At 41.9% G+C, this 17818-nt stretch overlaps 1 protein-coding gene across 2 annotated transcripts; it reads right to left on the reverse strand.

Annotated features, from left to right (window-relative positions):
- Positions 1 to 11655: 11655 nt before the first annotated feature.
- prdm14 (PR domain containing 14) lies at positions 11656 to 17276 on the reverse strand. 2 transcript variants are annotated; one of them, XM_080864923.1, is made up of 9 exons: positions 17081 to 17276; positions 15595 to 16277; positions 15272 to 15325; positions 15001 to 15161; positions 14642 to 14912; positions 14357 to 14559; positions 13925 to 14026; positions 12843 to 13062; positions 11656 to 12457 (listed from the first exon to the last, which is right to left on the reverse strand). In XM_080864923.1, exons 2-9 carry the CDS (start codon positions 16226 to 16228, stop codon positions 12297 to 12299), a joined length of 1806 nt encoding a protein of 601 aa, XP_080721049.1. In that variant the 5' UTR covers positions 16229 to 16277; positions 17081 to 17276; the 3' UTR covers positions 11656 to 12296. The 2 variants fall into 2 exon arrangements, with proteins under 2 accessions (XP_080721049.1, XP_080721048.1); XM_080864922.1 differs by having other exon boundaries at positions 15595 to 16280; positions 17081 to 17275.
- Between the last annotated feature and the right edge of the window lie 542 nt (positions 17277 to 17818).

Raw genomic sequence — 17818 nt, forward strand, 5'->3', positions numbered from 1 at the left:
ATAAAAGATAGATCTAGTACTTTTACGTCATCCATTGGTTTCTAGGCTGTTTTCAAGCCTTGAGTTCAGTGTTTTCTTTTCTTTTTTTTAAAAGACAAGTGACCTTATTTGCGAGAAAAGGTGGACTCATAAATATGGTACCAATATGTTTTGGACCACCACAAAAAGAAAAAAATTCCATAAAAATTGTCACCTCATGCATTACCATGTCCCTCTGCTTGCTTGTCCTCAGGAGGCCTTCCCACAGTAGAAAGCAGAGGAAGGAAGGGTCACATCTAAACCCTTCTCCCCTGAGGAGGCCTTTCAGGTCCACCAGGACCTTTAGAGATGAGTGGCTCATCAGTGAAGCTAATTTGGCTTCCAATAAGCAGTCACTACTTTTCAGTGGTGAAGGTGACATCTCCAGTTGTTATCCACTGGTCATATCCCTGTCCCTGTCTGCAAAAAAAAAAAAAAAAAAAAAATCATATTCAGAATGTTTTGGTGCCCGTGAATCGATCTTTTTATGGTAGGAGGTGCCATAATTGATGTTTTGCGGTCGGTGAGAAAAAAAGAAAACACACACACACACAGCGAGAGAGAGAGACAAGAAGGCTGAAAGGTGCTTGATTTATTTTTCATGTCAAGAAAACAGATGCTTCCTGTTGCAGAGAACATGCAGATCATATGATAGCCACCCACTCCACCCTCCCTGCGATACGCCACCAAGTCTGAGAACTACCGCTGGTTTTGTTGGGGTCCTTAATGAACAGGACCTTGTAATGTAAGCTTCTGACTGTTAGCAGGCCTCGCTAAGCTAAACACTGGACTGACCTCTGTCTCCCCTCTGCTGGCTACTGTGTTTGACGCATGTATCAGAGTGTGAGGAGGAAGGTCTTCTGGGAAGAGCCCTTTAAGATGATACGAGCACCATTATTGCCGACTGCGGGTCGGCTCCATTTCAGACACATTGATCTGCTCCTGGAGCTCGCTGGGCGAGAGCTGAGGTGGAGCCTGAGAGACGGACCCAGAGTGGATATAAAATCATGCAATGAGGGCTACTAATGCCACATGCTTATCTTTGCTCAGACCTGTCATCGGTGTATCCCAAAAAATCCAAACAAATTAACTCTCCTCACACTTTCTGGAAAGAACAAAATGTCTGTATAGTTATTTCTTAAATAAAACAAAATTTGCAGATATATTTAAAAGGTCTTGAAACTTTTAGTTTTTTTATTGGTCCTCTGAAATGGCATTTTAACAGTGTCTGAAAGGTAGCTTAGTGAGGGTCTGGTAGTCTCAGAGTAGAGAATAAATCAATGTTAAAGAAAACTTCTGCAGAAACATGCTGAGTCCTTTATTTGAGTACATTAAAAACATCTTAAGATCACTTCATGAGTTTATGTATGTTGCAGTTGTCTGCTCCTCTCCTTTCAGTTTGAGACGTGACTTAACTTCCTATCAGCCTCATATGTAAATATGAAGTCTTTCTAGAGGTGGAAAAACTACAGACATTTTTGACTTAAGTAGAAGTACACATATATGTGTTAAAAAAAATACACTAGAAAAAGTCATGAGCTTCAGCAGATGGGGGAACCCTAAGATCTGTTGCAGTTGCTCAGCACAGGGAAAACAACTACAACTTAAAAAAAAAAAATTCAAACGTGAGCTCCAACAGATTTTGTTTGTGTACAGACTTTGATCAGCTGACCTGCTGCTCTTGTGGATTTATACAACTGAATTCAACCTAAATCTGACCACGAGCACCACAGCCACTGTGCAACAGTCCAACACAGTGCTTTACTGTAAATTCACCACAGTACTCCAAGGCAACCTGTTTATCCTGCACAAAAAGTCCTTTCATGCAACATTTGAATAACACAAGGTTGGATGTTTCACAATATGAAAATACATAATTTATGAAAACACATCATATATAGATTATAAATGGTAAAATTACATGTATTCTTTAAATCTGCAGTATATCAAGTGTCACTGATCAGATCTTACCTTTAAATATATCCCCTCTTCTTCCATCCCTTTCCCTCTTTCTTACATCTTTCTCCACCTCCGACTAAAACCGTTCTCGCCCTTATCTCTCCCTGTGAAATACAGCAGGTGGACCTTCAGCTACCAACACACTGTGCGACAGACTGCTCGCAAACAGTTTGTTTTACATTTGAAATAACGTTGCTCCCTTTATGCTAGCCCCTCGTCTGTAGCGCTAGCTTAATGCTAAAGTACCACAACTTGCTCTGGTCCACTTTAACTCCTATAAAGCCATAAATTATACAGTAGAACCTAAAGTAATAAGCCTGGTAAATGTAAGGAGTACAAAGTACAGATATTTGTGTTTAAATGTAGGGAGTAAAAAGTTGTCAGAAATACCAAAGTACAGATACCTGAAAACGCTATTTAAGTACAGTAAAAAATATACTTGTACTTCATTACTTCCCTCCTCTTGTCTTTTCTCTTCCTAGCACTGCTCAATGCATGATAATTATTGTATACTTATTTTCTTGTCTGTACCACAGATTAGTAAAGCCACAATTCCCATAGTGTGTGTGATAACTCAATTATCTGATGACACCTAGTATCACACTGGCATTGTTTCCAGTCTGCGATGTGTGTTTTCAGGATTATGCCATCTCCCCTGCCTTTGGTGCCACCTTTTTTTGTACAGCTAAGCTGACTCCCATCTGCAATTAAGAGTGCTTAGAGCCAGAGAAAGGTGAGCCCTAATGCCAGAGAGCTTTGGTGGTTTTGCAGCTAGTGAGCTGTGTGCATGGTGGTTGATTGCTCCTGCTCTGTGGAAATGAATGTTTTAGTAGGGGAGACCGGGGGTTGTTGTAACATTTTTGACATTTCTGTCTGTAAATTGGAGCTCTTTTAAGGTAGTGGATTCAAAATGTAATGCAAAGTATTTACATGTCTCTGCTATTAAATAGTGCAGCTATTTTCTCTGCAGCACAATTACCCATTGCATGGTATGGTCTCAAACACAAAGAGTGAAATGTTACAATTAACCCCATAGTCTGGGTTAGTTGTAACATATCCTGGGGTAAAATGTAACACAATGAAATAAGGGTACTAACAAAATATTAACATGTAACCTTTGTTTATTCAACACATGAATGCACTTACAGCCATTTATGTAGCTGTGTGTGTGTGTGACAGAATGCAGAAATCTAACTTTTGAACATATTCCAACCCCCCAAAAAAGACAAGTTATGGAATTTTCTGCAACTGAATATTTCATTAATTTTGGTTGGTCTTCCTTGAGTTTGGCCTCATTGGCTCAGTGGGCATTATAACCTACAACTCTTGCACCAATTTTGAACATAACAACGAAGCTGAAAAAATTTAGTTGTTCACCAGCATCGCAATTCCATTACTTTTTATCATGGCTTACCTTGGTGTGGTTTGCAAAGTGCTTCAGAAAGACGAGGAAATCTGTTTCTTGCACCCATCCTGATTTATTTCCACTACCAGTACTTCCTACTGGTCCATCTCTGACACAGTGATCTGCATAATGTATGTGTGGGAACACAAACAATGGAGGAATTGTGTTGCTAATGGCATTAACCGCATATACAAAAGCGACCAGTGAACCTCTCTCTGCTGATGTCATTGCCCCAACTTGTTTAATATAAGTTAAAGTAATAGTGTGGTAAGTTGTAACATCTGCATTATTGTTACAACTGACCCAGACTGTTGCTGTTACAACTGACCCAGACTCCTATAGCCATGAACTAGCTAACATTACAGCCAACGGCTAATGCACTAAAGACTTACACAGAATATATCCCCATAGACATACAAATAACATAATTTAAGTTTGATGAGTTTAACTGCAAAGCAGATAATGCTATTAGAAATTGAAATAAAGTAGAAAAACGTCCTTTTTGGCATACAAATTACTTTTTTTCATGTTAAATTGTCTGTGTTTGACAAAATGTGCTGATTTTTCACATGTGATAGCAGAACTGAATTGGGCATGCACAGGATGAGTCACATCATTTGAAACTTAGCCCTGATTGGAGAAATTGGAAGTGTTACAACTGACCCACGTTACAACTATCTCCGGTCTCCCCTAACTTACTTTTCAGTTTATTGGCCAAAGCCTGGGTTTTGTTTTCCTTCTTTAAAAGTTGAAAGCGGCTTGTCTGTCTCTTTCAGTTTAGTTAGTAATAGGAACATTAATAAAACCTTTTAATTTATCCATTTTGCCCCCATGTCTCCTTTTTTTCAACCCGGACACCTTTTTTCCCTTTCCCTCATCCCTGGACCTTTTAAGGGAATGTAACAAAGGCTAAAACTCAAATTCAGCCTTTTTAAATTTCAAATGGTCTTCCTCAAACTGGTCATCTGTTTAATTTAAATAATACATTTATGTCCATTTCTTTTCTGTTCGTGACACTGAATATTTCTGGAATTTCTGGACATCTGGAAAAACTTCCTCTTTGCCCTTTATTTATCAGTTCATATGTGCATCCTGCCTCTTTTTGTAGCCCATCTTCCTTGAGCCTGAATTGAAATGATTTAATTTTGGGCATTATTTAAAATTTTAATTTAATGTCAGCTTAGCATAGATTTTTGTGTAGCAGCTCGTAAGTAAAAGCTCACTTTTTGCCTGCTTGTATTGTGTTGTGCTTTTCAGCCCTCAGTTGAAGTGATTTACAACTTGTAATTAGGATAATTTAAATTTAGTAAACTGTTTAGTAAAACAGATACAATAAAGATGTTTGGACACAGTTTTATATCTGGTATGTAGACACTATGCACCATTTCTTCACTTCACTCCAGAAGTGAAGAAAATTCTTGCAGACGTGTGCAGTTTTCTTCTGATGAATGCACATTAAGAGAGATATGGACTGGTCCTTACCGTATCCTGAGGCATTTTCTATGACTATTATCTCAGTCAATAAGAACATTGTCAATAATGTAGTCTGGGGTGTAAAGTTGTGTGGCGTGAGCCTATATGTGTTGCTGAATGCTTAATTAAAAATAAAACAAACCAAGCAACAATTATTCAGTTGACTTCCTGAATTGTAAACACTGTGAGGTAATAGATCATGCTTCAATGAGGACTGAAAACAAAGGACGGCAATGATTGCTACCGCTAATTAATTGGTCTGGTGTTACCAAATGAATCAATGAGCATCAGAAGATTGTCTGTGACCGAGATGAATCTCATGTGTTGGAGATTGTTAAAAAAAAGCATAAACAGATCAATGATGTTCTACTTTATAGGCTTAGATATAGCTTAGATATCCATTCTGACTGATGTTGGAGTGTGTGTGGGGCCGATGGGCCGCCTGGAAACCAGAGCCGTAACACTAGCCCATTTAGCATATGGCATTTTTACCACGGAGAGGTAAACACAGTGGGGAGACCGAGAGAATAGTAAAACACACTGCTCAGGCCAGATCTCCCTGTGGACCCACACAGGGTGGACACACACAGAGGACACGGTCCAATGACACACTGAGGTCATTTTGCTCAGTGCAGAAAGCTTTACAGCACTTTGACTTTTTCTTAAGTTTTATCTTCTGACTTTTTTCTTGTTTTTTTTTTTTTTTTTTTAAAAAAGCAAACTATGTAACTACACACAGTGGTCCCTTCCTGCTCTTCAACGCCTTCCTGTCTGCTCTCCGGGTCACTACGCAGCACTAACGGATGCTGATATCAACTGTCAAACCTTAAACCCTAATGGGGCTTTTTTTTTAAAGTGACAATCTTAACAGATCAATGCAGTGCTTAGGAGTCAGGTTGCAAAAACTGTCAATGACCACATGTGAAGGATGAAAGAAACAAGAAGGGAAACAACATGAACCTGGAAGCAAATGACAGAGCCTGCCTTAGCCATCCCCAAAGACATGGAGGACACACATGTGCATATATGCAGCTTTATTTAGAGCGTCTCTTGCAGTAATGACTACGCAGCCTTCCTTTGTCTGCTAAGGAAAACTTCCTAAGGCAAGGCCTCTCCAGTAAAACTGCTGAAAGGGCTTAAAAGACCAGCAGGGTGTTAAGGACTTAGATGCCGGGAAGCAGCACTAAGGTGACGCTAGGCTAGAGTGAGGCCATAAAGGCCTGTTAGGGTACATTAGTTGGAGGAGAGGATCATAAGGCTACATGAATGTTTCAGCAGGACGGGGGCATTTGCCTTCCAAGCTCTACTGTCAAAAAGCCATCATGACTCAGTATTGGGGGTGGGGATGGACGACTGCGGCTCCAGGGCCAAGACGCTTTATTTTCCTGTGGCAGGGCACAGTCACAAACATTTGATAGACAATACACTTAGGAACACGCATGCACGGCGTGACCCACAAAGCAGAAGCACATGTACTTTTAGCTGTGGTAGTGCACTCAGCAACCGCCTCGTCCTTTCATCTCCATCACTGTCAGCTCGCGCTCTGTTGAATCATTACCTCTGGTCTCCTAGATGAGCAGGTTTACGACCGTTTGGCCTCGGATTTGCCGATGTTTGGCACCAGTGCGAACCATCAGGTGCTTAAACAGTCATGTCAGTCTTGAGGTAGCTGCTAAACATCCACACCCTGGGGCCTTTTAGTTTCTTCTATCCTTTGACCTCACAGACCAGCGGGAGCTGACTGGGGTCACAGTAAATTCTTTCACAAACAATAGAAGCATAGTTAGAATTACAACATTTTTAAAGGCAAGGGAAGAGCATGATATTTACAGAGACTGTACTAGCTTCAGATGACCCTATCACAAATATGCACCTGGCGACAGTGGGAAGGAAAAACTCATTTTTACACCCTTTTGCTGTGTTCCCCAAGCTGTTCTGAGCAATTATTGCAGTTTGGTGCGGCGCACTGTCCTCCAAAGGGAGGCCGCTGCCATCAGTGAGTGCCATTACTATAGTGGGCTGTGTGTGGATGACGTTACAGTGCACATTACTGTAATGAGATGATCAATCTTATTCAATTCACCTGTCAGTGGTTTTAATTTTGTGGCCGTCCAGTGTACACTCACTGGTTATAGTAGATTGCACAGCTCACTCCTATGCTCTCGTGATAGTCAGTGGGAAAATCAATCACTGGCTGTCCTGTGTGGCTGGTGACTGTGCATTCTCAGGGAAAAACTGATGAAGGAAACAAGGAAGATGAGGAAAAGACAAGGGTGCTTATTAGCTAATCCACCCCAAGAGGAATGAAATCTCCCACTTCCTCCATGTTCACATCTTCTGTGCTCTTCAGTATTTGTAGAAAAGTGACACTGGTACAATAAGCTATGTGTAAGACTGTCTCTAAATCTTTATCTCTCTTTCCTCCCCCAAGGAAGGATCCATTCCCCAAGATGTGACAGTAAAAGTGAGAACGTGAACTGAACTCTGGCACTTACTCTTTGTATACCATACGGGAGCGACACCCTCCAAGTGTTTATCTAAGTGGACAGCTTAGTCAGGATTAGCTGGACTAACGGCAAACATCTTTAGAGGCAGAGAGGTCACCTTGTCTGTGCATGGATGCGCATGTTTCAGGAGTACAGTGTCCATATGTTGTAAATCCTTCCCTCAGGAACACACAAAAAAACAAAACATTAAGGATGCCTGAAGTGCCTTAATGCATGTATGCACCAGAATGAAGAAAATACTCACCCCAGAAAAGACTCATGCACAACTGGGGGTCTAACAACATGAGGAAGCTCTTCCAAAGGAATTACATGGTCAGCGTGTGTCAGCGGAAAAAACAAACAAAAACAAAAAAACATATACAGTATTTACACCAGTTCTCATTGGATCAAATAACCTTAAAAAGGTTCTGAAGAAGTATTTCAATGCATGCACATCAGAGGCGTCACAAGAAAAGGTGGGATGATGTACTGTAGAAACAGAAGCAAAAGAAAGAGGGAGGGAGCAAGGGCAGTACAGTAACACTAAGTCCTCTCCTCACTAACCTACCACCAACTTCATCACCCGCAGGAATAACAGTTGGGCACGGACAAAAGCCTTGCGGCTAAAGACACTCAGATAGCACACAGAGAAAAACTTTTGTAAAGCGCAACGCATGGGGAGGAGAACTCTATAACACTTTCTAACATCCCGAATGACAATGCCACATGTCAGCCTACAAGAAGAATCACTGCTTTCGGCTTAGTTGCATATGAATTGACTCGAAAGAGAAGCCCTGCAATCCATCAGGGGTTAAATAGTTCAAACAGGATGGGTGGATATAAATAGATGGATTGATAGATAGGTACCAGAAGACTCAGATATAATGTATACAGTAGATTCTCATAGGTTGCTTTGTGAGTTGCTGGGGGTTATGTGAGGTGTGTGTTTGTAAGAGTGTGTGTCAGCAAATATGTTGCCCCATGGGACCACAGTGGAACCTCACACCAGCCCCCACAGGGAAGGATAAGGCCATCTGCCCACCCTACACACCAATCCCACCTAGAGGATACACACTCTCAGGAGCAATATGGAGGGGCTTTGCAGACAGTGTTTGATCTGCTTTCATCCAGCCAGCAGCATGCAGGATGCTGATCCTCTCTGTATGTCTTACTCCTCTACTGTCCACTGTCCCAGTGGAAATCACTGGCCGAAGAAAACATCTTCAACCCGAGGCATGAATGGCAGGACACAAGCTGATCAGCTTCATCTCTCAGCTGAGGGAACAGGAGGGGGTGGCATAGCTCAGTAGGTCTTTTCAAACTAAAATGACTTAAGTCTAATATTTCTTTGAAAGAAAGGGTCACACAGAGAATACCTTCTCTGAAAGGATGAACTAAATGTCAGAAAGCTGGGATTAAAAATGCAACAAAGTAGATTTAAAAGACTGAATTAACACATGCAAAAATCAAAAACAACTGCAGAGTCAGTGCCTACATGCAATTGAACAACATGAAACTAATAAAATTAATTAAAATTAAATTAAATGAAAGATGCATTACAGTCATTCGAAGTACAAGTGAAACAACAGATGATTGAGAAATAAACAAATCACTGAGAGAGGACCAGAATCTTTCCTCTGATTCTTCTTCGGACTCTCTGGACATGGTGATAAAGAACCTACTTTCAGCTGCTCCCTTATTCACAGGGGTCTCCACAGCAGGAAGCTGTACATGCTTGGTTTGGCTGAGTTTTTACACCAGACACCCTCCCTGACACGAATCCCTCTGGGTTTGAGCTTTCTCCCAGGACTGAACCAGGGATTTTTTGTTAGTTAATCAAATGGTCAAAACGCTACACCACAGAGCCGCTACGGTGACAAAGAGGAGAACTCTGTCTAAAGTGAGAACCATGATGAACAATGGATCACATCTCACTCGTGAAATACTAGTCGTCAGAGGTTACATTCAATTATTTATCTCGATTAATAATCTGGCAGATGGCTGCCCCTCCCTGACTGGTGTAGATGTTTCTTTCTGTTAAAAGGGAGTTTTTCCTTCCCACTCTCACCAAGTGCTTGCTCATGAGGGGGTCGTCAGAATGTTGGGGTTTTCTCTGTATTATTGCAGTGTCTTTACCTTACAATATAAAGCCCCTTGAACCTGTGACATGTGATTTAGCTCTATAGAAATAAAACTGAACTGTATTGGCTAAGAGAGTTCAGGCAAGAGGTGGTACAGGAAGTCACCCTTGTCAGCTTTTTCTTTTGTGTATATTTTGTGCATAAATTGCATATTTTGACCGAAATGCAAAAGACAATCAGGTAAACGCTGGATGAAGGGGGCAGTAGCAATCAAAACTAAACTTTGACCATTTGTAAAGAACAAGAAGAAACATGTTTTAAAGTTCTCATGTATCTTTTTCATCAGTGAGTTGCTGTGTGGTTTGACGCAGGCTCAGGCACAGATGGACGCAGAGCTGCTGTGGTTGTATTTTAAGAGTCCACTCAGCTGAAGATCTGAGGCCTGTCTGGAGCAACGGCTAGCCTCGACATCAGACTACAGCACACACAAACACACATACACACTGACAGCTATTAGGCAATCGATAGAAGCTAATACATCAGAGCATTTGACTACTCAGCTCTGTATGAGAGAAGAGAAGAGAAGAGAAGAGCTAATCATGAGTGTAAATGCATGATTAGCTCAATATTTGAATCATACCACTGAATGTTGCACTCTTACGGGTCGCATTTGAGTGTTACAGAGTATCAAAGTATTGAAACTGCTTTGTGGAATGTTATGCTCTATTGCTTCAACCTCAGAGGGAATTAACTGCCATAAAAACTCCACTCCTCCAATCATTAATATCACATTAATACAGAGATGAAGCCGATGAATTGCCCTTTAGAGGGCCCTGTTAGCTTGCCAGGTGGTTAAGTGTGAAATCAATCCACATAAACAACCTAAATAAAAATTCTTCCATGCTTTAGCGCTGAGTTCTAAATCAGCCAATCACAGAGGCGCTAGTAAAACCAGTCTTTTAGCACAGCATGCTAACAATCTCAGTATTTCAGCTCTGGCAGCTCATTCTCGCTTTTCTCCTTCTGTCTTTCTTTTTGTCTTTGTTTCTTGTCCCGTCCTTCTCCTCCACCCCTTTTGCTCCTGGAAGACCACAAAGGGGAGTATCTTGTCTTTTCACAGTGGGCCCATTCATGGTGGCTTGAGGGGTTGTATACGTGGGAGGGGCTAGTCCATTGAAGGTTGATCTAGACTTGCTCAAGCATCCATATTTTGGCTATTTGAAGAGAGAGGGAGGCTGTTAAACACTGAGTAAGGAGGTGACCCCTGACCCTGACGACTGCTGTCCATCCATTATAGAAAATAAACAGAGAGGCTGGAGTGATTGCTAATCTCTTTACTGCTCTTATCTCTGCAGACAACCCAGGAGGAAGTCTAATTTTCAGTCTTTAATTGCTCTGAGCTGATGGCAACTTTGAATGTCTAATTTGTTTTACTGGCACTTGTAAAATGTTGTGCTTCGTGATGTGTTTTCGCTCACTTTCTTCAGTGTCTTGCTTCATAGTTTTCCTCTTCTACGTTCTACTTGAACCTACCTTTGCAGTGTGATTGATATTACTCCTCCAAACAGTTTGAAGGATGGCAGCCAAGAGGTTAAAGGTGACATAACAGAGCACAGAGACAAAGACTGGACACTGTGTCATCTGTCAGACCTCATGCTGTTGCCACCACCACACTACCAATTGGGGCTTTCCTTAAATTAACCCTAAGACACAGACACACACACACACACACACACACACACACACACACACACACACACACACACACACACACACACACACACACACACACACACACACACTTTTCTCTATCTATCCGATCTCAGGGGAACACATGTGGGACAGTTTGTGCCAGCATGAGGGCAGATGTCAGTCATGGCGACTGCCTTTGTGTGTGGAGAAATGACCCTTACTGCTTCATTTCATTGTCATTCATTTGGTCCTGTGGGGTTTGTTCATTTTTACTGTGAGCATGACGCATCCAATTCATCATGTGGCTTAAAAAAAAAAAAGCTCGGCAGACTGTAAATGCATATGGAGTGACATGTGCCTGACTGGATGGATGCATGTCTGGAATTGGGAATGGAGATTGCATTAGGCATGTTGAGATGCAGTTATGTTAATTTACATAAAATAAAACTCTTGCTTTTTGGTTGTAATGGTAAATAACAACTGTTTAAAGGTTTTATTCATCATGAAAACATAAAAAACAAAAACAAAAAAAACCCTTTAAGACTATTAACAAGCCAGAGTGCACAGTGTGGGCAATGTTAATTTATTTTATTCGTTTTAGAAATACATTTTCTACATTCGGAAATAAACAAGAGCAAAAACACTCTTGTTGCATGCGCTGATTTTTGTTTTTTAGGTTAACCATGAAAAAGTGGACGCTCAAAGTGAACAAACGACGACTCTTGTAGTTGCTTTCTGGCAGCTTAACATTACAGTAAAAAACATTATCATACATTATAAATTAGGAGGGGGGGGTACATTTATACACAAATCGACTCAAATCTACAGCGATAAAATAGGTTTGCTTTTGAAGCGGTAGATGACGCAAGGAAATAATAATAATAACAATAATAGGCATTACAATGCATCAAAACTGTCCCGCACAACAATAGTAGAGAAGCTTTAAGCCATATGACAATACACAACATGTTCATATATAAACAGACGCGGACACAGTTGCCCAGCAGCTCAAATTATCCAGTTATTATCTACCTATTTAAATAGGCATGTACAACAAATTTACCTTCATGTTTCACAGTCTCACCACAAACACTGCGTAAAGATTCTTCGCTGTGTTTGTGCTGTCTCAAATCATCTAGAATATATCACAGGATCAGTCATGTTTACAGAAGAAAGTGGAGTCTAGTTCCAGGGCCGATATTCTGGATTTAAAACTGTTAAGCCGCTGTAAGGAAAGTTTTGTCCGCTATTCTTCTGATGGTCCTTCAGCGGAAACAGGGACTCCTCCTGCAATCCTCTCTCCGGAGAAGACGGGAGAATGGTGCTGTCCAAGATTTGCCTTTCTGCGGGGAAGAAAAATACCAGAAAATATGTAGTTTAAAAAAAAAGTATGCAACATTTTAGTTTGGCAGTTTGCAGTAGTTTTTTTTTAAGGGCATTGCCAATGACAGCAGTCTGTAGCAAAGCTAATTAATATTTCAACTGTCTTAGGTTAATTTTATTATGGAATATTATTATTATTATTAATAATAATAATAATAATAATAATAATAATAATAATAGTACTGAACTTCTATTCCTCTTAATATTCGATTGCTTCAATTGCTCTACTGTAATGAAGCTTTAGACAGCACCCATAAAAACGTCTGAACCCATAAAATAAACACCTGATGCCATGCTGTTAGCCTAAAACACTTCCCATGCGGGTATTTTAAATCGAGCGCTTACTTTTGTGGCTTTTCATGTGGTATTTAAGCTCCTGCTCTTCTTGGAAAGACACTCCGCACAGCTCGCATGGATACGGCTTGTCTCTGGCGTGCGTCCGACGGACGTGGCTGTCGTGGGCGGCGTGGGAGGCGAAGGCCTTCCCGCAGTGCTTGCACTTGAAGGGCCTCTCACCGGAGTGCTGTCGGATGTGTGTGCGCAGAATGCTGGAGGCAGTGAAGGCCTGGGAGAGTGGAGTTTAAAACACTGGGTAAATAAGCGCAATTTCAGTTGTCAAGTTAAAGGCAAGATAAACGTTGTTTATTTTTTTTTATAAGCTAACAGTTACCTTTTTCACAGGAGCCATTAAAAAAATATTTTTCAGAAAAAGTTTTGATTTTTGATTTTTTTTAATGCTCCTTAACATTTCGTGAACACTTTTGTTAAAGGATTTTTTCCCCCTGTTTTTGTGGCATTTTTAGGGGCAGCCTAGTGCTCAAAGGCGGCAAAAACCTTTGGGCTCGTGCCACATTGCTAAAATAGTCGAAATAAAGGAGAAAGGGGAACAGCTTGAACAAAACGTCCACAGTCCGCATAAAAAGGGAAGGATATCGAGAACAAAAAAAACTTCTGCTCATTCCAGGGCCATAAAATAAAAGTATAATCTTGGCAGACAAAGGGGTGGGTGTACATCTGGCGATAATTAGCATGTAAGTGTCTATGCAGAGCGTGCCCTCCGCGAGGAACAATAAGGAGAGGCGCGTGCCAAATGCACCGTAACAGGAGGAAACCCGAAATGGTTTAAAGAGGAACGAGTAGAAAGCCTGCAGGTCTAATAGAAGCAGGTTGGGAAAAACCTCTCAGAGGACAGTGTCGTTATTGCTGGTAAAACAATTTATGTTTCTAAGATTTTCATTTTATTTTGTTTGTATATATTTATTTTTGGCAGCACACCCATGGCGTATTCAAACTATTCTGGCACCAGCAATTAAGTCGAATTCCAGGATTTATTCCTATTTTTCTTCAGCATCGAGCCAATTGTCAAACGGTCTCGTCTTTGTCAAGCCAAACCCATCTTTAGAAAGAATACAAAAAAAGCTTCTTACCTTATTGCAGTAGACACACTTGTACGGACGTTCACCCGAGTGCACGCGCATGTGTTTGTTGAGACTGGAGGACTGGGAGAAGCTTTTCCCACAAACCGAGCACTGCAGCAAATTCACATACACAAAGTGTCACTCGAATGCATTAAGCTCAAAATAAAGCTAAAAAGAACCTAACCTCATTTTGTGAATGGGTTTAAATACATTTCGGAGTTGTTTTCGCTTTTCAGAAACAAAACAAAATGCAAGTCTCATATAAATGTTATTATTTTTTTTTATTTTTTTACGTCCAATAAAAATCTGAAGGTCCCTGTGACGCAGTGTAGGAGCTGTTCTTTCAGCACCATCTAAAACTTTTCACAGACCACAACCATGTAAAGGGAGGTTTGTGTGGAAATCCCTCACAAAAGCAAGACGGATGCAGGGATGTTGTACCTTGTGAGGTCTGTGTTTCTCGTGGACGTGGAGGATGTGGATCCGTAATCTGTCCCTCTTCTCGAAAGATCTGTTGCAGAGGTGACACGGAAACTTCCTGTCCCCCTGATCCACGCAGCGGGTGTATTTCAGGTGTTTGTCTCTGTAGTATTTGTACGCAAAAACCTTCCCACATCTGTCACACTTGAAGCCTTCGCTTGAATCTGGGGAAAAACTTTTTTTTTTTTACAAAAACACTAAATATATGTATGATGATTAAAAAACTGAAGAAGATTAAATCCTGACCTTCAGAGGGAGGCACCGCGTTGCTGTCCTCTCTAGGGTCTTTCAGTGTGAGGGGGATCCCGAGGAACTGGATGTAGCAGTCTCCGTACCACACCAAAAGCTCCTGGCCTGGCGTGATCTCCTTGCAGGCCTCGTAAAATATCTGGCCCTGGACCTGCACGGCAACCAGGTTCTGCTCCTCGGGAAAGCGAGCGCACTTCACCAGAGACATCCAGTTACCAGATCCCCCTCTTCCGTCCACAAAGTGACTGAGGCGGCCGTTCTCAAACACCTGCAGGGTGTGTTAGAAGTATTAGAAGTATCGACAAAAAAAATCTAGATAAAGACCAGTACTGTGAGGAGACAATTCACCACCCTACCTCCCACATCAAGGTGTTATCGTCGTATATTTTAATTTCGCTTGTGTTGACTAGTTTTCCTTGGAAAGGTCCAAAACGGGCGCCTTTAGGAATACTGCGTTTATCCGCAAAAACACCACAGCTCGAAGCGTTTCCCCAGGATGCCTGGAGAATGGTTAACCCTGCAGCACAGAGCCAAAGCGGTCTCAGATTTCATTACTCTATCATGCAATCAAGGACACACGTAAAGGTGATTCAAATAAATAAATAGATAAAAATGGTGGCTTCTTACCCTCTGGAAGTTCAAGAGTTTCTTTGTCCAGTGGGAAAATGTGTGAGTCAGAAACTAAAGAGAAAACAAACAAATGTGAACAAAATAGGGAGATAAAAAAGGTTTATCGTTACTATTTGAGCGGGAGTATTTGAGTAGTGTTTCATCTTTAACTGCATTACAAAGATTCTGATCGATGTGTTATATTCGGCTATAATAGTAGTGACAGGGAAACATTTATGTTTGGGGGATAGCGTGAAATCAAGGGCAGTTTTTATTATCGCACACCAAACAAAATGAAACGCCAGTCATTTTAATCCATAGTCCGTAATCTGAATTCTCACTTGAGTTTTCCGGCAGGGCCACTCCTGATATGGCGTGACCCACGCTACGCTCCTGGCTGCCGGAGTATCCGTAGAGCACCGTGAACAAGTCGTCCTCACTGAAGTTGTACGATGCGCCCTTTTTCTCTGTGGAATGGTCCGTGCTCCGGAGCCGAAGGAAGCTCTCCTTGGGCGGTGTGTTGGCGGATGTAGGAGCAGAAGAAGACCGTTCACTGGACGGGCTGCTGAAGTCTGAAGACAGCGGACCGGCGGCGTGTTCGGTCACCACAGCAGCCAGCTCCTCCGGTTTGGAGTAGAGTGGGTGTCCGGGCAACATCTGGCTCAGATACGGGATGCTGGAGGCGCTCAACATGTGTTCGTGGAGGACCGAGGCGTTGTGGCCGGCCTGGCCGAGAAAGGGAGTGGCCCCGCCGTGCAGGCTGAGCGGCAGGGAAGCCTGAGCGTCCGACACCAGACGACCGAGGGACTTGAGCGGGTGGAGAAGGTTGTGCGTACGCGGGAAGAAGTCCACATAGTGATGAGGGCCGGGGAGAGGAGCTGGGTAGAAGCCGCGGGCAGGACTGCCCTTCAGCATGCCGGCTGGATAGCTCTTCTCCTTCAGCATTACAGGGATGCTGGACAGGGACACCGACATGACAGCACAGGAGGTGAGGCAAAGGGTCAAATGGAGAAGATGATGTAGCCTTCTGTGGGGAAGAGAGATAGAAGCAAGTGGGAGCGTGGGTAGAGGGGAGGGGGTGTAGTCATAAAAGTTTAATGTAAGAAATCTAAAAAAGGAAACAGGACATCAAAAGAGGCCGAACCCACCAGAACTGATTATTTTAATGAACGTAAGACTTTACTTCGCTCTCCAGTTATGAGCATTTCTTCCAAATATTTTAAGATTTTTCCAAAGGTGTTAAGAAGCTTGGCAACCCTCTGGTTAAATGTGGAACTGATACAAACTGCAGATGATTATGGCTAAGAAATTGAAATCTACAACAGGTTCGCAGTGTTTTTCTTTTAAAATGAAAAGCAATGAAACTGTCGGCGACAGATGAAAATACTGCGCACATAAAGGGGGAAAGCAATCCGCAGTGAACTCGGACAGCCGATTTTGCATTATTTCCAGCTGAAGGGTCACACACAAGCCACACATCAAATGTTCATCAGAGGCTTTTCAGATGACCCCACTGCATGATGGTGTGCTTTTTAGGAACAGTTTACCAGTCAGCCAGTAAATAGAGAGACAAATCAGGGTCATGACACTAATTAAAGAACCGCTGGCCAGAGCAGAGGTCAACATTAATGAAGCTTTTAATGACTTTTACAATCAGCCCGCTGTATGAAGGGAAATAGGGTCGCGATAGGAGTGCGTAATGCCCGCTGGGGGGGGCTTTAAAATTACTTTTTTAAAGGTACAAACAAATATGAATCATGTGAAATGATGACTGAAATTAAAGCGGACCGCTACAAACATTTTGTGAACTTTAATAAAGAAGCTTACCTTCTGAAAACAATTAGAGGAGCTTCACGCGGGCGATGTGTCCGTCATGCCCACAGGCCAGAGTTTGATCAACCTCCCGTGCTGTAAAATCAAACACTGCAGACAAACGTTCAGATTCTGCCGGGAGCAGCCGAAACTTAAGAGAGGATGTGCTGCTCTGTGGTCATCTGAGGGCACCTATGCCGTATACAGCTATCTCCTTACTCCTATTGGCCAGGAGTCAGCTCAACCTCATGCATTTCAATGCCACCCACCCCATAGGAATAGATTTTCTCAGGGCCAACCCACCCCCGTGTTCTTTGCACTTCGGAGTCGGCTCTCTTTGCCACAGTGAGGCCGATTATGAGAACGAGCCTAAGATTTCAATTTGCTCACGAGGCGTGGAGTGGATTATCGTGCTTCACACTTAGACGCTAGAAATAAAGAAGAGATTTAAAAAAAAATAGCGGGGAAATGACCAGGCATTTATTAGATCACTGCTCCGACCTTTATTGTATACAGAAAAAAAACTTAACCCAATCCCCATCAATACTTCAGTAAAGTGCAAATGTAAAGTTGTTTGCTTTTTTATAAAAGGTTTTTATTGCTAATTTTAAACAGGCAATTTTCTTGTGCTCTAGATCAGCGGAGCTTCTTGTGTTTTTTTGGAAAAATAAAACAAACATAAGAGGCCTACAGCTTCATAAAACCATTTAAAAAGCTCAGTTTTTACTGGCGAATGAAATATTTCATTCGAAA

Source organism: Rhamphochromis sp. 'chilingali', assembly GCF_963969265.1.
Source record: "Rhamphochromis sp. 'chilingali' genome assembly, chromosome: 18".
NCBI lineage: Eukaryota > Metazoa > Chordata > Actinopteri > Cichliformes > Cichlidae > Rhamphochromis > Rhamphochromis sp. 'chilingali'.